Below are 21,560 nucleotides of genomic sequence, written 5' to 3'. Positions count from 1 at the left end.
AGAATACATTACATGATTGCCAATTACCCATTTGCAACATTGTTGCAAACTGTAATTGGAGGCACACTTATTCCTGGGTGGTCTGGTTGTTCGGTAGTTTCACTCAATATAATGAATGGAGTGATTCTACCGAACAATCAGATGAATGCTGCATACATATCCCAGGTTAAACTTAATACACATATAATATTACAGGCAGTACACTAGAGTATGTATCACAGTCTTAAAGGGACAGTAGTCCCAAAAGTCCCAATATGTCCATAGATGCTGTTAAAAGGGCCAGTAGCAGCAATATACAGTACAATATGCCCCAAATAACCCAGGGGCCATAGTCAGCAGGTAGGAGGCTAGCAAACAGGCTTCTCCAGGGCCCAGTGGCGAGGTTGGTTTCGCCACATTTCTCCCCTTTTCCAAACAGACTAACAGGGTACCTGACCTCTTGCCGGTCAGTGCCCTTGTTAGTCCAGCAGCCCACCCACAAAACAGAAACAGCAGTACAGTCCACCCACAATGAATGGTTACTACACCTGAGTAATGGAAAAACTTGTCCAGGTCCAGGTGCCTCACCCCGGCTGTGTGGGGGACTGGTAGGCTGTTTTGGTGGGTTGCTGAGTGGGCAGAGTGGGCAGACTGGTGCCAGCACTACTACGGGAGTAGTCTGGTTGGAGCCTTGCTGGAGACCGACTGCCTCCCCTTTAGCTGCGCAGCTCTGCTGCTGGAGACCGACTGTCTCCCCTTGAGTTACACAGCTCTGCTGCTGGAGACCGACTGTCTCCCCTTTGGCTAAACAGCCCTGTTGTGGGGGGGCAGGACCGACCGTCCCTACCCCCTGTGCTGGAAGTGCAGAGACCACGGTCCCATCTGCACAGGTGTGGGGCTTACAGTCTCCCCCTGGTACATTAAGCTGCCGCTGGGGAGAGGTGGTAACAATCTCCTCTCCCATGCCTACTTTCAGTCTTTGTGGAGGGAGACCGACTGTCTCTCCTCCCAATTCAGTGTCCTGCTGCTGGGGAATAGAGACTGGGCTCTCTATTCCCAAAAAATCACGCTGCTGCTGGGGGGTAGGACCAACTACCTCTGCCCCCTGTAACTCAGCCTTCCGCTGGGGAGGGAGGACGCTGCTCTCCTCTCCCTGCACTTCACACTGCCTTCCCGGCATATCACTCTGCTGCTGGGGGATAGGACCAACTACCTCTGCCCCCTGTAACTCAGCCTGCCGCTGGGGAATGGGGACTGGGCTCCCAATTCCCTGCAATTCACACTGCCGCTGGGGAATGGAGACTGGGCTCCCAATTCCCAACAAATCACACTGCCGCTGGGGAGTGGAGACTGGGCTCCCAATTCCCAATAAATCACGCTGCTGCTGGGGGGTTGGACCCACTACCTCTGCCCCCTGTAACTCGGGCGCAGAGACCACGGTCCCATCTGCACTGGTGTGGGGCTTACTGTCTCCCCTTGGTGTGCTAAGCTGCCGCTGGGGAGAGGGGGTAACAAACTCCTCTCCCTTACACACTTTCAGCCGCTGGGGAGCAGGGCTGACCCTCTGTACTCCCTGTAGGCAGGGCGCAGAGACCACTGTCCCATCTGCGCTGGTGAGGGGCTTACTGTCTCCCCTTGGTGAGCTGCGCTGCCGCTGGGGAGAGGGAATAACAAACTCCTCTCCCTTACACACCTTCAGCCACTGGGGAGAGGGGATAACAGGCTCCTCTCCCTGCACCGTAGACTGCCGCTGGGGAGCAAGAACGGCACCTTCAGCTCCCTGTAACGCACACTGCCGCTGGGGATCTGGGCCGACTGCCCAGCATCCCTGTAGGGCCGGTAGAGAGACCGCAGTCCCATCTCCACCTGCCATCTGTGGGTCTTCCCAGGACCAATCCGTGAGGCCCCTCAACATTTGTGAGTAAGGGCCACCTGCTTCCCCACCTGGCAACTCTGGCTGCTGCTGGGGATCTGGGCCGGCTGCCCAGCATCCCGGTGGGCCCGGTGGAGAGACCTTGGTCCCATCTCTACCTGCCTGTTGTGGTTCCTCACAGGACCAGTCTATGAGGACCCCCACTTCGGGTTCCTCCCGCCGCCTCAGGGAAAGACGGCTAACCTCCTCGGATGCAGCCTCTACTCGGCTGCTGTAACGCTCCTGCTGCTGAGCATACATCCTCTCTTTCGCCAACCGGAATTCTCGGTCCAGCCTTGTGTTTCGCTCGGCCATGACCTGGTTCCAGATCACCCGGCGTGTCTCCATGGGTATATCATCCCCATACTCGGCCACTCGCTGCCTCACCTCGGCCAGCCAATCATCTCCAGAGCCAGAACCTTCCATACTTGTCTGCTCCCAGGGGCGCTGCACGACTGCTAGCGTTGCCCTCAATTTGTAAATCCAAACAGTGTCTCTGAGCTGCTTTACCTCACACTAGGACGCCATCCCACCGCTTGCCACCAATGTAACGGATCCACTGGCACCCCGACTGAGTACCTCCGTTAATGGATGCTCCTAGTGCTTCCTGAGGACTCCAAGCACTCTGGCAGACACCATAATCACCGAATCCAAGAAACCTTTAAATTCTCCCAAGCGTATGAATGCTGTAGACCATTGAATAGGAACCATACGAATAGGCTTGTACCCCTAGCAGTCAACTGGAACAGCATACAATAAATCCTTCCCCCAATAATGAGACGACACATCACTTTGAGGTTAAAACAGGAACTCTCGCCTGGCTCATCCAGCCTGGCTTTTATTACACTTGTACACTTACAGGCCACACCCAGGGAGAGGCATAAAATAACCAATCACATACATGGTTCAGCCCACACATCCCCTCCCCTCAGATAACATTAAACCCAATTATCCGGTACACCTTTTCAGCCAAGTTCTGGATGTACCCCAAAACCCGGGGGTACACCTTTAAATCCAGCATCGCTGGATAGCCCTTATTCAGGGGGACAACATATCCAAAATTCAAGTCATTCGGATGAATGGTTCGTGAGATATGGGGTTCCAAAGATTTGACCGACCGCATGGGTAAAGTATCCGAAAACAGTTCCATGCATTTTGGCCCTGCGGTCGGTCACAAACAAGGGAATGAAAACAGGCGAATTGCCTGTGTTATAGAGCCTGGAGAGGGTTTGAATGAATTCCCTTGTTTATGGGGTTCTTTCTACCGAACGGCGGGTCATTCGGTAGTTTCCATACGAATTTCTGGAAGTATGGAGGTCTCAGCGGTGTTTGCCTAGTCAAGTGTCCGATTTTAGTTCCAGACACTCGACGGCAAAACACCGCTGTTCGGTAGTTTAAGATGGCCGCCGCCACGTGTTTGTTTCCCGAATGGCGGCCACCCAGAGGACAAAGAATACATTACACGGATTGCCAATTACCCGTTTGCAACATTGTTGCAAACTGTAATTGGAGGCACACTTATTCCTGGGTGGTCTGGTTGTTCGGTAGTTTCACTCAATATAATGAATGGAGTGATTCTACCGAACAATCAGATGAATGCTGCATACATATCCCAGGTTAAACTTAATACACATATAATATTACAGGCAGTACACTAGAGTATGTATCACAGTCTTAAAGGGACAGTAGTCCCAAAAGTCCCAATATGTCCATAGATGCTGTTAAAAGGGCCAGTAGCAGCAATATACAGTACAATATGCCCCAAATAACCCAGGGGCCATAGTCAGCAGGTAGGAGGCTAGCAAACAGGCTTCTCCAGGGCCCAGTGGCGAGGTTGGTTTCGCCACACACGCCCCTCGCCTGGTTCGTTTATTTGAAAGGAGGCGTTCTAACCGCCCTGGGGACGGTCCTTGTGGGGGGGGTACTGTCACGATACCTTACCTGACCTCCTCGGACCCACGCAGCACAGCGTCCTCCTTCACTGAGCGGCACGGCACTTCTGACGCCGGCCGCTCACTCAGCTCGGAATTTCTAGGTTCGGCGCATGCGCGCCACTGCCGTCGGCTTGAAGCCGACAAGGTCCTGACGCGGCCACGCCCCCGGACCTTTTGGGGGCGTGGTTTTAAGGCTACACACACCACACTATAAAAGGGCTGCCCTGACAGCAGTAAGACGCCCTAGTGTGGTTCTTGCTGGTTCCCCTAGTGCTACTTTCTGTGATATTTGTATTCTACCCTGGTATTTGACTTTTGGCTTCTCTATTCGACTACTCTACTCTCTGGTTCCCTGTACTTTGGCTTGCTTATCGTTTTCCCGTCTTCTGTAATCCCTTGACCTCTGGCTATCCCATTTGACTACTCTAACGTGAGTCCGGCCATTCTAAGGTCCGGTATACGTTCTATAGTTAGGTTACACTCTGCGAGAAGGGGTCACTGTCGTGACACTCACAATCTCTGTGCACTGGGCTAGCCTAGCAGTCCTGGACTTAGTTAATTGACTAGCTCATGGAAGCTAACAAAAGCAGAGGCTGAGCCAAGAGGATCTTAGGCAAGTTGGTAAATCAATTAACTACTTACTCTGGGAGGCAACCATCTCGCTCCTGGCAACAAACACTACAGTTGGCAGTAGTGATTATGGTGCTTGGAGTCTCTCTAATAAAAGGTGTGTCTCCTACATCGAAAATCACTTTTATAAACTCTACCCAGTAATCCAGCAACTTCATAAGCCCTCTTCTGTTCGATAACTTCATAATTTAGTTCTTCAAAAAAAATGTCCAGGACCAGAATATTCTCCCTGTAACAGAAACCATTCTGAGTACACAGATTGCAAGCCCAGAGTAGCTGAATGTAAGCATAGCTGACTTGGAGCATTTTTTTGTATTGAATTCTTACTTTATTAAATAACCCTGATAATCTAGAGAAAAAAAAGCAGAAGGGTGGTGTAGCGCCTAATATGTCCTTGAAGACACGTGGAATGATAAAAAGAAAAACTAATGGTGTAGTACATAAAATACAATGAGATAAAATTAGAAAAATAATCCACTCACACTTTTTAGGAGCTTAGGTGCAGCTCCAGCTTAAACGCTTGGGCAGAATGATCCTCGTCTAGGGATATAAAGTGGTCCACCAGTCTGCGTGCGGTCCTCCTTGAAATAGATTTCCTCATAAACATGTGGGAAAAATTTTAATAATATAGCACAGTATGTCAGACCAGAATAGCAGAAATAAAACAGAGTAAAATATGTAAGTGCACATTTCTTAGAGCCAGAACGTCGGCTCTCCAAATATATCGTGGAGTGGTATGATCCCCAGTCTAGGATATCAATGATGATGGTATCTCTCCGTATGCAGACATAAAAGAGAAATAAAAACCACAATAGTGTGTAACTGTTGAACTGGAGTGAAGATGTAAAATAGATTTTAAAAAAAAATCTTTCTCACATGTAGTGGAGCAAAATAAGGTTTGCTCAATCCAATGTGCATAGGTGGTTTTATATCCCCATCAAGGATCTAGGTGTTCATGAATCCAGCAGCAATCAGTAAGGTCCAATAAAAAAAGTCATTTTATTTATGAAATAAAGAGATAAAACAATAAAAGATAAAATACACTAGCATAAAATAGTATAAGATCACTTAACACATTTCCCTAACTGGCTTTATCAAAAGGGTTTACAGACTAAAAGAACCAAAGCTGCTTAAATAGGGAAGCAAAGGTTAAATCTAATGGTCATATGATGTCATAGGTCACGTGACAGAAATTAATTAACAATTAAAAAAATTAAATTAAAAAAATGTGAAATAAAAGCTTGTTTTAACATTTAAACATATTCACTTCCCATGTACCCCTTTCAAGTATTTTAAAAGTATTTTTAACGTTAAATTGTTTTTAGTTGTTAATTAACTTCAGCCACGTGACCTATGACATCATATGACCATTAGATTCAACCTTTACTTCCCTATTTAAGCAGCTTTTGTCCTTTTAGTCTGTAAACACTTTTGATAAAGCCAGTTGTTGGTGAAACACTTTAAGTGTATCTTATACACATTTATGCCAGGTTATTATCTTTTATTGTTTTATCTCTTGTTTGTTTTTTTTAACATTCTTTATTTTAGATTTTTGAAATTATTGTATGTATTCAGTGAAAACACACACAAACAACAAAACAATTTGTTGCATAAAGAAAAAAAACCATAACAAAGATGCAATTTGTAAAACAGCATAATATGGTTGTAGCAGTAATTGTTCATTATATAATAAACAGTTTGCAAAGTTAAGCTGTTTCTAGTTTATGGAAATGGTTACAGTAAATTATGAATACAGATTAACTTAACTGTGATATATAATAGGGTATGTTAGATTTTTTTTATACTTTCATTATCCACTTTTTTTAGTATGCATTCTTCCGTTCACCTGATATTTGTACTATCTGCTCTGGGGTCCATATTAGATGTGTGGGTGGGCCGATGTTTCCCGTTTTTGGGTATGTGCCCATTGCTGCTATAGTTGGGAGCTGGGGTTGGTAGCTTAGTGGGCTTTTTGATATCTGGGCAGTGATATGTAGTAGGTGATGACTTGGGTGACCTTGGGAGGCTCTGTTCATTTGGTGCTGACTTGGTGATGAAGATCTGGATATGCAGTGTAGTTTAGTTGTGTGGAGTGGTAAGTGATGGGGATTAATGTCTCTAACAGAGAAGAAGAAGGGAGGACTGAGAGGGGTAGAGTGGAACAAGTTTTCAGAATTAGTGGGGTATACGGCCGCTAGGCACTAGGTAGGAATTGGGAACTCAAAAAGCCAGGGTTCCTATATATTTTCAGTGTTTGGTTGTATCATGGATTAGGGCTGAAATACGGACCATTTTTCAGGCCTCATCTGGTCGCAATGGATCTCCTGGTTGCTAGTGACAGTTTTTCCAGTAATTTATTTTGTACTGGGGTATGTATTTCAAGGTTTTGGAGAGCAACCACAGCCAGGGGTCCCTGGGGATGGTCTTGTGTTAGATTTTGGAGGCTAAGGTTGTTACTTTCGTCCACAGTTGGGCTACTTGATGGCATTCCCACCAAAGGTGATAGTACATCCCCTTGTGTCTGCAGGCCTTCCAGGCACAAGTCGGAGGTGGACATCCCCATCTGCTTTAATTTTAGAGGAATAAGGTACCACCGCATGAGTGTCTTTTATGCCTACTCTGTGTGGTTAACACATATTGTGACAGTTGCTGTGGCCTCTCCCGCGGGTAGGGATCATCTAGGGGGCCCACGTCCCTCTCCCAAGTGGAGACATAGGACAATGGCATGGTCGGGGTGGGTCGGATCAGAAGGGAGTAGATCATAGAAATGTGACTCCTTTTGTACTGGGCTTTGGATGCAAAGGTTTTCAAAGACTCTGAGCGAGGATTGTCCTGCCTTTTTGTACGTGGTCGTGTCCAGGAAGTTTCTGATTTGTGTATATCGGAATTAGTCAAAGGTAGTGAGTGGTGTGGTTTGAGGTAGTTCTGTGAACGAGATTAACTGTTGGTTCCGGTAAAACCGTTAGATTCGGTTGAGATTGTTGTCTTCGAAGAAGGCAAAATCTCAAGGATTCATGCCCGGTGCAAATTGTTCATTTCTCAGCATTGTGGTGAGGGGGGATAGGTTCATTGTGGGGGCATATTTAATTGAGAGTTTATTCCATATCTTGATTGAGGTGGTTAAGGCTGGAGTGGTCTGTGGGAGTTGGGGTCGCACCTGTTTTGGGAGCCAGATGTACGAGGAGGGAAAGTCTCTGCTGAATAAATCGTGCTCTAGGTCTACACATCTTTTCAGCCCAGGTGGGGCATGTAGTGTTTGTATCTGCGCCAACTGTGCAGCATGAAAGTAGTGTTAGAGGTGTGGCCCTCCCTATTCTGGCTCTTTTGTTAGTCCATATTGTGGCGGAACAGACCTCGCCACGTGTTCTTGGAGGGGGCTGCTTGCCCGTCTCCTACCTTCTGACTATGGCCCTGGGATATATGGCATTTGAAAATAATATTTGTACCCTGTGACAAAACTGGATATTGTGCACAAATATGACTACTGTCCATATTTTTTATGATTCCCTTTGTTTGTTGCACTGTTCCCCATGTGTTTCATCTGTTAATTCGGCTGGATAGACTACCAGACAAACTGTGGAGTTACTGCGTGGCCACCATTTCATGTATCAGAGGCACATGATGAGAAAAATGGATGAAGCACATGGTGAGAACAATGGATGGCGGCCATTTTAACTCACAGACACTGTTGTGACTTTTCTACATGGTGCTATCTCGCCGGTATTTGATGCACAAATACATCGTTCAGTAGTTTTAAACTACAGAACAGGGGACACATTTAACAGTAATTATTTTTCATATAGCCTGTATATGTTCTGCAGAATCTGCATTAAACCGTATCTTCCATACTACTGAACGGATCTGGGTGAATTTTGGATATGTGGTTCACCCAGATCCCCCGGTTCCGAGGATATTATTTATTTGCCACCATATTATTTATTATTTATGGGGTTATTGCATGTTTTGGGGTCCCTGTGATATGTTTTATAATACTGTATTTTCCTGCCTGTGATAATTAAGTGAGTCTATTGTGTTGAGATAACTGTATCACAGGCAGAGGGGAGGATTTCTGATGTAATGAATGGGAGTGTTAGCTGTGTTGTAATGTGTTGATTGGTTGTTCTTCAAAACCCTGTGGGCAGTACTATGTTTGTAGAATGTAAATAAAAGAGGCTGTATGTGCAAGTACAATCCGTTCTACTTCACCCTCAATTTGGAGTGCCGTCTCTTATTGGGGGAATCTGCTACAAGATATTGCTATGCTCGGCATATTCCCTTGCTATAATCACTCCTAAGCTCTTTTAAGAGCTTGTTCCTGTCGTGCTCTCTGAAGGAATCTACAGTGGTTATGGTGTCGGCTAGAGTGCTTGGAGCCCTCAGGAAGCGCTAGGAGCATCCTTCAACTGAGGTACCCAGTCGGGGTGCCAGGTGATCCGTTACACATATAAAATGATCTATCTGGGTCTGTAGTAGTTTAAAATCCTTTATTGACACTTGGACCGGTAATGTCTGGAATAAATATAAGCATCTGGGCAGTAGATTCATTTTTACATAGGCCATTCTTTCTAACCAGGATGTCGTTGTGGAATGACAGTGGGAGTGCATTCGAGATGAGAAGATTAGCCCCCAGTGAAGTATAGGGTCTGGACCGCGTCGAGAAAAGCTTGACAGAATCTGAACTGGCCAAGTGTTGCGAACAGGAAGGGCCATAATAGCTGATCAAACGCCTTTTCGGCGTCCAATGATAAATAGTGTGGGTATCTGTCTGTGCGTAGCAACCCATAGTAGGTTGAAGGTTCGTCTCCTGTTGTCATACACCTGCCTGGATAGGATAAATCCCACCTGGTCTGGGTGTATGAGTTTGGGTAGTTGTGGGTTGAGTCTGTCTGCCAGCAATTTTGTTATCTCTTGTTACTTTTTTCGGACCTTGCTGATTGTTGCTGGATTCATGAACACCTAGATCCTTGGTGGGGACATAAAACCACCTACGCCTATTGGATTGAGCAAACCTTATTTTGCTCCACTACATGTGAGTACGTTTTTAATCTATTTTACATCTTCACTCCAGTTCTACAGTTACACACTATTGTGGTTTTTATTTCTCTTTTATGTCTGCATATGGAAAGATACCATCATCACTGATATCCTAGAGTGGGGATCATACCACTCCACACTATATTTGGGGAGCCGACGTTCTGGCTCCAGTATATGTGAGTGCACATTTCGTACTCTGTTTTATTTTTGCTATTCTGACATACTGCACTATATTACTTCAAATTCCCCCCATATGTTTATGAGCAAATCCATTTAGAGGAGGACCACACACAGACCAGTGGACCACATTATATCCCTAGGCGGGGATCATTCCACCCAAGCGTTTAAGTTGGAGCTGCACTTCACCTCCCAAAAAGTGCAAATAAAGTTGAGTGGATTATGTTTCTCATTTTCTCATTGTATTTTACGTACTACACCATTGGTTTTTCTTTTTATTATTCCACGTGTCTTCAATTACATATTAGGCACTACACCACCCTTCTGCTTCAATCTGAACCAGTACCTATCCTTAATGCTTTATTAGTTAACATTTATTTTCAAAAGTACTTGTCTGTTTAAGTTTAAAAGACAAAATGTGGAAACAGTGCAGAGGCAGGCTACAAAATGAATATGAACAAAGACTAGAAAACCTGAACTGAAAAAAACAAAATAAAAGGTGCCTGATGCAATTACACAAATACAAACTAGACCTGTACACACAGCTCTCAGCTTAGATCTGAATAAAGGAGATTTTGCCTAGAGCAGAGTTTATATGTGGAGTTTTCTTAACCCCTTAAGGACACATGACATGTGTGACATGTCATGATTCCCTTTTATTCCAGAAGTTTGGTCCTTAAGGGGTTAAGGAGGTTGTTCTAGCAAGTTCTGTACAGATTTTTTAACAATGCCCAAGTCCCTTTTTGTTTAAAACAAAACACAAAAACAACACACATATATATATTGGCCCCAGCAGCACCCTATAATGTATGCATGTTCAGGTGAATACAGCCTCTTGGTTTAATTTAGACATGTGCAATTCAGTTGTGCGCCCACCTCCTGCCGGTCACTCTAACCTAGCGCCCCCTGGGCCGGTGCGCCCTAAGCCGCTACTTGTGCCGCCTTATGGACACACTGGCCCTGCTTGGAGTACTGTACACAGTACTGGAGACCGTATCTCCAGAAGGATACCTTAGAGAGAGTTCAGAGAAGGGCTACTAAACTGGTTCATGGATTGCAGGATAAAACTACCAGGAAAGGTTAAAGGATCTTAACATGTATGGCTTGGGGGAAAGACGAGACAGGGGGGATATGATAGAAACATTTAAATACATAAAGGGAATCAACACAGTAAAGGAGGAGACTATATTTAAAAGAAGAAAAACTACCACAACAAGAGGACATAGTCTTAAATTAGAGGGACAAAGGTTTAAAAATACCGTATTTTTCGCTTCATAAGACGCACCTAGTTTTTAGAGGAGGAAAACAAGTAAAAAAATATTCTGAATCAAATGTTGTACTAAACTATTTAATAAACTACCAGTATAAACTACTGGTATATCAGAATAGTATTTCAACAATGTAAAGTGAACAGCGGCATTAAAGGGACACTCTAGGCACCCAGACCACTTCTGCTCATTGGAGTGGTCTGGGTGCCAACTCCCACTACTCTTAACCCTGCAAGTGTAATTATTGCAGTTTTTTATAAACTGCAATAATTACATTGCACGGTTAACTCCACCTCTAGTGGCAGTCTATTAGACAGCCACTAGAGGTCACTTCCTGGGTTCTAGCACAGGAAACCTGTGCTAGAGCGTCGCTGGACGTCCTCACGCTGTGTGAGGACCTCCAGCGTCGCTCAAAACCCCATAGGAAAGCATTGAAATTATTTTTCAATGCTTTCCTATGGGGAGACGTAATGCGCATGCGCGGCATTGCTGCGCATGCGCATTAGGTCCCCTCGGCCGGTGGGCGAGATCAGTCTCGCCCACCGGCCGACGCAATGAAGAGGAGGAGCGTCGCGGAGGCGGAGACAGCGACGAGGGACATCGCCACTGCCTCAGGTAAGTGACTGAAGGGGTTTTCACCCCTTCGGTAACCGGGGATTGGGGGGTGGGAGGGAGAGGGACCCTCCAGTGCCAGGAAAACGGATTGTTTTCCTGGCACTGGAGTTTCCCTTTAAGTCAACAATGGCATTAAGAACCATCATCACTTTCATTAACAAATGAAGAGAGACTTTAAGGTTTGAGTACTCTTCTAGTCTTCTGTGAACCCCAAGAACTCATCATTGCTAGAGTCAGAATTTAGGAAGCTCAGTTGCTCACAATCACTGACATGACTTTCTTCGCTATCTTCATATAAGATCTTGATTTCCATCCAAAGCATTGCTAATGCCACATTTTTTGAATGACTGGACAATGATTTCCTCCTTCACAGAGTGCCATGATGTTTTCACCCATTCAGAAACTTGAGTGATAGTGGGCCTCTTCATTCGTCCAGTAGGTGTCAAATCATGATTGCCAGCAGCCATCCATTTGTTCCACTCTTCTCGCATAAAGACCTTAAATGGTTTGTTGATGGAAACATCGAGAGGTTGCAACTGGCTGGTAAGACCTCCAGGAATTACAGCTAGATGAGTCTTCACTTCTTTAAAGCACTTTTTTGTAGTTTCACTAATATGTGCTCTAAACTGGTCAAGTACTAATAAGGCAGGTTTTTTCAGAAGCCCTCCAGGATGTTTGGACCACACTTTTTCAATCCATACTCTCTTTCCATTTTTGTCCATCCATCCTTTCTCATGAACATGTACAACAACTCCTCTTGGAATCACTTCTTTTAGAAATGTTTTACTTTTGAAAATTAACATGGGTGGCAATTTGGTGCCGTCTGCACAGCAAGACAACACAACCGTGTAATGGGTTCTCTCATGTCCGGAGGTTTTCACCGTGATAGTTTTGGCACCTTTCAGATCAACAGTCCTATTAGATGGCACATCAAAGGTTAGTGGGACTTCATCCATATACCCATTCTGGCCAATTTCGAACCCATTTTTCTTCCTAGCATCAATGAGAAATTTATGAAAAGAAAGAATCTTAGATTCATATTCTTTTGGCATTTTTTGCGCAATTCTAGTTTTGGTGCGCATAGCACGGCCACATCGCTTCATAAATCTGTAGCACCACGATGGTGATCCAATAAAATCATGAATGCCTTTCTCTACAGCAATGCGTTTGGCTTCATATTTTATCATTTTTGTAGAGACTGAGAAGCCATTATTCTGGTGATTTGTGATCCATTCTTACATGGCAACGTCTAACTGTGGCCACTTTGCAGCATATACACAAAGGGTGTGCTTACTTTTATCCACTTTTTGCAGCTGATCCTCCTGTTTCCTCCACTCGCTTATCATTTTTTCAGTTGGAGGTGGCCCAAAATGTCTCTCTGCTGCTCTGTTTCCATGCTCCTTAGCATATTTTACTACCTCTAGTTTAAAAGGAATCTTATATGCTATATGTCTTTTCTGCTTTATCATCCTTGTATGTAGAATGGGGGAAGTTTTCTGCAAGAAAATACAGTGATGAAGGAACTGTCAGTAATGTATCTCCAATGTTTACCACTGAGCGCTGACTGTACCTTTAAATAATGGCATCATAGCAAACATAGTACCGTAAGTGATATCAGTACCCATCACCCATCACATGCTTTGCCTAATGGCTTCATCATTTAGTAAATTCATTACAGATTGTGATAAAATGATAGCATGGCAAAGGGTTTCCACTTACGGTTACTCAGGGGGGACTCAGCACACGTGAGGAAAGGATTTGTATAAAAGAGTAACGTAGCCTATGGGCCAAAGCACAGAGGATCCAGAGAAGTCTGGACTTTGGAACATTCACAGTGAATAAACCTGTTGGACAACAAATTGAAAGGTTAACGTACCAATACTAGGGGGAAAGGGAGGGAAGAAGGAGGGTGGGGGTGGAAGGGAGGGGGGGTTAATGTAACATGGAATGTATATGAATGTCAGGCTTGCTACTTGCACCGTATGTTGAAATGAGTACACAAACTAATGCAAATTCTTACAGTGTATGCGCACTGAGCCGCCACCCAACCCCGGCACAGACATATCTATAAAGCTTGACCGAATACCCGTAAGCAATAGCTGACACCCCGCGCCTAACACGCCAGTAGCCCATGGGTGGGCACTCCCGCCACCCAGGACAGCTCAGCCAGCATCAAAGGAGACCCCCACACATATAAGCGCCACCTCCCATGCGCTACGGATCCCATGCCTTTCATAGGTCACACACTTAGCACACGCTCCACATGTAACGACAAACTGACGCGGAGGGAGACGACACCTCACTAACAATATCCTCTAGCAGAAGAGACAGACCTCCACACACACCGGACGTACCAGACGACGACCCCACCCACCAGGTTATACTTCAGAAAACATAACAAGACAACATTAGTGCATCTAACAAGCTACAAATATAGCGGGACGGCAGACTGGCGGGACACAAATAGTTAATCACACATCACAACGAGTGATACGTCCCGAACGGCACAGGCCACCACCCGACACACAACCCGTGTAGAATTTTCACTGGGGGACCACTGCCGCAGCCTAGCCGGGACAACTGGCCGGCGGTACGGCATTGCCTATCCACCCAGATACACGGAGCCACCTTATCGAGGGGCACCACCTTTCCCGCTGATAAGGGTATCTTTTAAGCAAACCAATACGTTTGAATGACTATCTGTTCCTGACCAAATTAGAGATGTTTAAATTGCGTATACGCAGAAGTAAATTCACACTGACACACAAGGTTCAGGTTAAATGAAAGAACTTCAGAAAATGTAATGGCATCTGTTAAAAAGCGGGCTCGCAGACCCTTTTAAAGGCAAAATTACATAATTGAAAGAAATCAAGATATCAGCAAATAAACATTGTCAATTGGCTTAGGTGTAAAGTGGTTAATTAAATGCCCTCCCTTTTGGGTGTTACATCTTTATGTCATAGCTGACGTCATGACGAGCTCCTACAGGTTTCGGCACCATCTTGCTGGCACGAGGGAGCTCTCTCGATGGGAGGGGGCTTTTGGCAGCTGTCCATAATGAGCAACTGGCACGTTAGTCTTTCAAGGTTAGTTTCCTCAAGGCCTTTTTAGCAATTATACATTCTATTAAGACTATCTGCTACAGTGTTTCATTTAACAGGATTCTAGCATTTCCTGCTGACACACTATTTCTATGAACAAAGCAATCTTGTAAGATTTAAACTATGAGGCCTGAGAAATGAATATAAGAGTATAGTATTAAAGGGGCCCAGTAAGGGTATATTTTATAAGGGGCCTAATAATTCTACAACACCCCTACACCCACGATCGACCTCACAAAACACATACTTTAGAACAGTCAGCGGATTAGCAACATACACAGCTTCTGACACACCTTACAACCCTCACATAGTCTCAGCACTCACATACGCACCCATACACAGCCCCTGAACTTCTAGCTTCCTTTCCCCTGCTTGGTCTGTACCCCCTTCCTCTCCGCCCCAAACAGCCACACTCAGGGTAGCGCCCTTGCCCGCCCGCCCGACAAGGAAACAGTAGCCCTCAGGGAGATAGAGCCCACCCCGCCGACCGGGTGGAAGCCCAGGGCCCTGACAGCATGGCGTACACACCAGCACCCTTAGTGATTCGAACACAAAACTGCAGGGGACTCAACACCCCGGAGAAACGGTCGCACCTCTTACGCAACCTCAAGCAACAACACGTAGCAGTGGCCCTACTACAGGAAACGCATCTCTGACCAGAAACCAACAAGCTGCTGAGAGACAACTGCTACCAAACAAACTTTTATAGCAACCATCCGACCTCACGAAAGGCAGGGACGGCGATATTAGTGGCATCTCACTTACAATTCACCCTCACGGACAAGATGGTAGACTTGGGGGGACGATTCCTCTTCCTCTAAAGGAGAGATAGCAAGTAAAATGTACATGTTCGCTACGGTTTATGCCCCAAACAGTGGACAGGCCAGCTTCCTCAGAAGAACACTGGTGCGTCTCTCCCGATTCACGGAGGGGACCCTACTATTTGGAGGAGACCTCAACATACCCTTGGACCCACGAAGAGACACCTCCACAGGAAGCAGCAGCATCCCAGACTCAGCACTTAAAATAATACGTAAAGCTCTTCGAGACATGAGACTGGTAGACACCTGGAGAGCGCTGAGACCGGAAGACAGGGACTACACCTACTACTCCGCACTACATCACAGATACACCAGAATTGACTACGTATTTGTGCAACAAGAAGGGCTCACGTACCTGCAGAGGGCTGATATCCTTACCACGACATGGTTGGATCACAGCGCGGTACAGGTACACATGAGATCGCCACTGTTCCGACCGGCAAGAACCACGTGGAGGCTAAACGACTCCCTGCTGATAGATCCGGCAATACAAATGCAGGTGGCTGAACACCTCACGCAGTACTTCGCGGAGAATGCCACAAACTGAGTATCGGAAATGACGGTGTGGGAAGCTCATAAAAGCGTCATCAGGGGTCACCTCATCAGAATTGCCACCCGAAGAAAGAAGGAAGCTAGCCCTCTCACAGATCATAGCCCTCTCACAGAAAATCAGCGAACTAGAATTGACACACAAACGTGACCAACAGGAACAAACCTACAGAGACCTACTATCCACCAGACGACAACTGGCTGACCTCCTTGAACACAGACATGCCAGAACAATACAACGCTCACGAGCATTCTTCTACAGGCATGCAAATAAAGGAGGCAGACTCCTTGCACGGATGCTGAGAGACACACAACGTAGGGCGCAGGTCCACACCATCCGAACGGCACAAGGTGGCACAACACAGTTCCTGACGGAAATCGCAGATGAATTTGAGAGGTTCTACAAGACGCTGTACAACGCGCATGACGGGAACAACGGGCACTCCCCGAACAGGAGGCGGGCAGCCACAACTGAATACCTGACCAACTTACAACTACCTACCATTGCGCCGGCCGACGCAGAGGAATTGGACGCACCTATTACTGAAGAAGAAGTACGACGAGCACTAAAAACAGCAAAATCGGGCAAAGCCCCAGGACCAGACGGCTTCCTGGTGGAATACCTCAAGAAATTTGGACATATACTGCTACCGTACCTGACCAAGGCACTCAATAGCATAAGAGACGGACACACCTTCCACAGGGAGGCACTGGCAGCTATCATCACAGTGATTCCCAAACCCGGAAAAAACACCGAACACGTAGGCAACTATCGCCCCATATCGCTCCTTAACGCAGACATAAAACTTTTCTCCAAGATCTTGGCATTGAGACTGCAAACCCAGATGTCGGGATTAGTACACCCAGACCAGACAGGCTTCATACCAGGGAGGGAGGCAAGAGACTGCACTCTGAGACTGTTTGCCATCCAACATCTGGCCAGACGCAAGGCATCGCAACTGCTGCTCCTCTCCACAGATGCGGAGAAAGCCTTTGATCGAGTGGATTGAGTCTTTATGTTGGAAACGCTACGTGCCACAGGTATGGGCATGGGTATGCTCACCTGGATCGCCGCGCTCTACAGCAGTCCGACCACCAGAGTCAGGGTGAATGGCGCACTTACAGGCGGATTCGACATAAAAAACGGCACGAGGCAGGGATGCCCGCTCTCGCCCCTGATATTCGCCCTCACTCTGGAACCTCTACTGGAAAACATCAGACGAAACGAGAGGATAACGGGACTAAGACATAATACACAGGAACACAAAGTAGCCGCATCCGCGGATATGATGTTCTTCCTCGACTACCCACTAGACTCATTACCACCTCTTATGGAAGAATTTGAAACCTATGGTCGGTTATCCGGACTGAAACTCAACCTGGCCAAATGCGAACTCTTCAACGTCACGGTTCCGGATAACGACTGCGAGCAACTGAGGCGACAGTTCCCGTTCCACTGGTGCAAGGACAGAATGAGATACCTAGGACTATGGATAACACACACATCCAAAGACATCTACACTCATAACCACGCCCCGCTCCTAACACACATCACGGAGGACCTCAGACGATGGAATTACCCGCACATATCTTGGATTGGACGAATAGCAGTCTTAAAGATGAATATCTTGCCACGGATATTATATATCCTACACACGACACCGCAAATCATTCCCCACACATTCTTTAAGACGCTCAAGACAGCATTCATACAATATGTCTGGAAGGGGGAAAGGGCCAGAATCAGGTATGACAAACTGTGCCTTCCGAGGAGCTGGGGCGGGCTTGCCCTACCCGACATCAACAGATACTATCAGGCAACTGTCCTACAGAGACTTAAAGAACTCCATGTCGACACACCACACAAACGATGGGTCCAGCTTTGGATGGACACAGCAGACAAAAACCTAATCTGGAACGCTGATAGAGACGCCCGAACGCTACTCGGGGACGACTCACCCCTCACGCACACCCTGACACACTGGTCCGCAATGAGGAAAGAACAGCAGATCTCACCTAAGCCCAGCCCCCTGATACCCATCACATACAACCCAAACCTGGGGGATAGCCTCCCACCAACAGCCTGGCCGGCCGAAGACCGGGAAGGATATATACCGATTCACGCAGTCTTGAACAATACGGGAGTCCGACCATTGAGGGAAATCGCGGGAACAGAAATGCCCACACTAATGCATCAATTCCACCACCTCCAACTGCAGCACTACTATCACAACCTGCCCCGAAGGAACAAGATACACAGAGAACTAACATGGTACGAGAACTTATGCACACAAACGCCTGAATCGGACGGCTGGGTGTCCGCCCTGTACCAGAACCTGCAGACATCCCACCGCACTGCCAACAACCTATACAAAAGACAATGGGAGGACTGGTCGGAGGAGACCTTCACGGACGAACAATGGGGAAAAATATTAACCCTACAACACAAAAGTGCCTCCAGCACCCAATACCAGGAGGTAAATTATAAGCTCCTGTCACACTGGTATCGCACTCCATCCCAGATCACCCGATACAACCCGACAATACCAAACACCTGCTGGAGATGCGGGGAGGACCCCGGCACCCTAAAACACATTTGGTGGTATTGTATGAAAATAAAACCTTACTGGGAGAACATACAACGGGAGATAAAACAAATATTAGACGAACCCACAGACTTGACGATGGCAGCCGCTCTCCTGCATCACACAGAACGACCAATCCCCGCCTACCGGAGGTCGATACTGAGGCACTTACTAAACGCGGCCAAATCCCTGATCCCTCTACACTGGAAACAGGAACACCCACCCACGATAGAAGAATGGACACGACTGGTGGAAGACATCAAGATAGCAGAGGCAAAAATAGCAGAATCCCAAGGGAAACATGACAAACACGTGGAAAGGTGGACGCCGTGGATATTGCACAGCACGTAAATGCAGGAAGCCGATGAGAAGCACTGAGGCGGGAGACGGGGCGATCGTTGGGGAGGGGGCGGGCCCGGGCGCACTGAGGAGGAAGCAGATAACCTCCCCTTCCCGTTCTTCCCCATACCCACCCCTACCGTAGCACCCACCAACCTCCCTGTACCACCCCAGGGCGCTCACGACCGTACTGGGAGCCGACGGCATAGAGTACCCGCCTAGCGGATCTATAAGCGGTATTGGACTGCCTGAAAACAGGACATCAACCCCCTACACACTGGAGGGGACCGAGGAACACGCACGGGGACACACTAAGAACATACAGGAGCTGACACCCCACGCAGAAGGAGAGAGGGAAACACGACACAGTCACAAACACTCATGAACACAGACGAATCGCCCTGCGGTGATATAACCGCAACAGCCAAACACTGAAACAAGACAACACACGCACAGGAAAGGCAACCACAGCTCACAACCACAAGACGACAGACAGGAATATCGGTGCACTCCTCTAGGAGTCCACTGACTGCCTGACTTCATACATACCTGACCACTATTAATGAACCTAGACCAGCGCATAGCGACTCCGACCACGACAGCGCACAGCGCAGTAAGCTAGGAAACCTGCGAGTCTAAGCCCACACTGCAGCTCCCACAGACGCAGGCGCAGACACCACACATGGAGCCGAACGGTTCCCGACACGAACTCAAGGCATTTATATAATCGATGTGTGTTCATAACTGTCATGCGCCTTCATGACGGATTACGAGATGAGTGTATACACGAAATAGGACCTACGGGTCCAATAAACAATGGCTTGACATAAACTAACAATGAACCGCGAGCAGCCATGCTAACCGGCAATTATTCTCACATGTTATGTAACCAGAGGAATGTATATGCCATATGAGACCTGCGAGTCCAAATAGTTGTTATATTGCAATTGAAAGCAAAAGGAAAACCCGTTCAATAAAATTCATATTTACAAATAAACCTGTTGGATATTATTCTAGCTAGCGATTCAGACATTGGAAAATGTCACAAGATTACCGGTATTTCTTATTCCTATTTCAATAGAATTTAACATGGTCTACATACAATGCCCAGCTCATTAGCATTTTAATCAACAAATATTCAGTTTAATGGGAATGGGAACACATAATGAGCACATGCCTGGCTGCCAGGATAATGTGAAAGTGGTATAATGCACTTGCTACCTGTCTGTCATTCATTCCTTACACACATGAAAGATCTATAAAATTCCACAAGGAAAATAAATGTGTACATTCAACTTGCACTTTTCAGAGAATTGCCCCATTAATCTGATCACTGACAATTTTAAAAAATATATATATATTATATTCAATATATATCAATAATGTAATTACATGTTGTGGGAATATAATTAGCCATAACTGATTAAGCATATAGTGGGTTTTGATCACTGCTAACACTGGCTCAGCTAGTTGGCGGTACACCTCTTACCTCAAATCCCGGCGAGACCAATTGATAGGCGACGAGCAGGGAAGAAGCACGCCGCCGGGCAGACGCAATACCGGAACCCCAGCAGCCTCCTCTCTGCAGCCTTCCGTCCTCCGTGCCGCACGATCCACTTTTCGTCCCTGCACTCCGGCGTTTCGGCTCAAGGTACCACACATTCGCTCCGTAAGATGCACATACATTTTCCCTCACTTTTGAAGAGGAAAGTGCGTCTTATGGAGCGAAAAATACGGTAATATCAGGAAGTATTACTTTACAGAGAGGGTAGTGGATGCATGGAATAGCCTTCCAGCTGATGTGCTAGAGGTTAACACAGTAAAGGAGGAGACTATATTTAAAAGAAGAAAAACTACCACAACAAGAGGACATAGTCTTAAATTAGAGGGACAAAGGTTTAAAAATAATATCAGGAAGTATTACTTTACTGAGAGGGTAGTGGATGCATGGAATAGCCTTCCAGCTGAAGTGGTAGAGGTTATCACAGTAAAGGAGTTTAAGCATGCGTGGGATAGGCATAAGGTTATCCTAACTATAAGATAAGGCCAGGGACTAATGAAAGTATTTAGAAAACTGGGCAGACTAGATGGGCCGAATGGTTCTTATCTGCCGTCACATTCTATGTTTCTATGAAATCTGACTGCCATTTTGGAGTAAAGTCTGGATTTCCTTTCCTGTTTGTGGCAAATTTTGAAATGACTTCGGTATGTACTGTATATATATATTGCTTTTTTTAGATCAAATAGAAACAATAAGAAATGAAATGCTAAGTAAAATGTCCCAAATAGGGTTGATGTTTCATAAGGGGCCACACTAGCACTAAGCATTCCTTTTCAGTTGCTGCAATAGCAACAGTTTGTGACTAATGTAGGCCACTGGATGCTCACCATCGTTGTCTCCTACTTGGCTTAGGACTGTTTCCAACCTGAACATGGAAGCATCGGTGTGGACAAGGAATCACTTGTTAGGGTCAGGAACAGCTAGTACGGGAGTGTTGGTTAATGCAAGTTTTAAAGTGTTAAAAGTATCGCACTGGATCTGTTGGGAAGAGTTTTTCTTAGTGAAGTTAGTCAGGGGTTTGGCTACAGTGCTGTAATTTCCTGTAGTACCCCGCA

At 46.3% G+C, this 21,560-nt stretch overlaps 1 protein-coding gene across 1 annotated transcript in view; it reads right to left on the bottom strand.

Annotated features, from left to right (window-relative positions):
- Positions 1-21,560, bottom strand: part of ASIC3 (acid sensing ion channel subunit 3) — a 456,156-nt gene that overhangs the window by 258,498 nt on the left and 176,098 nt on the right. Inside the window, exon 7 of the mRNA XM_063452925.1 lies at positions 4,593-4,684. Within this exon, the coding sequence (XP_063308995.1) occupies positions 4,593-4,684 (92 nt within the window). The remainder of the gene's footprint in view (positions 1-4,592; positions 4,685-21,560) is intronic.

The sequence above is a fragment of the Pelobates fuscus genome, chromosome 4, assembly GCF_036172605.1.
Source record: "Pelobates fuscus isolate aPelFus1 chromosome 4, aPelFus1.pri, whole genome shotgun sequence".
Taxonomy (NCBI): domain Eukaryota; kingdom Metazoa; phylum Chordata; class Amphibia; order Anura; family Pelobatidae; genus Pelobates; species Pelobates fuscus.
The sequence above is the reverse complement of the archived record's forward strand: the minus strand, read 5'-3'. Positions and strand labels throughout refer to the sequence as shown.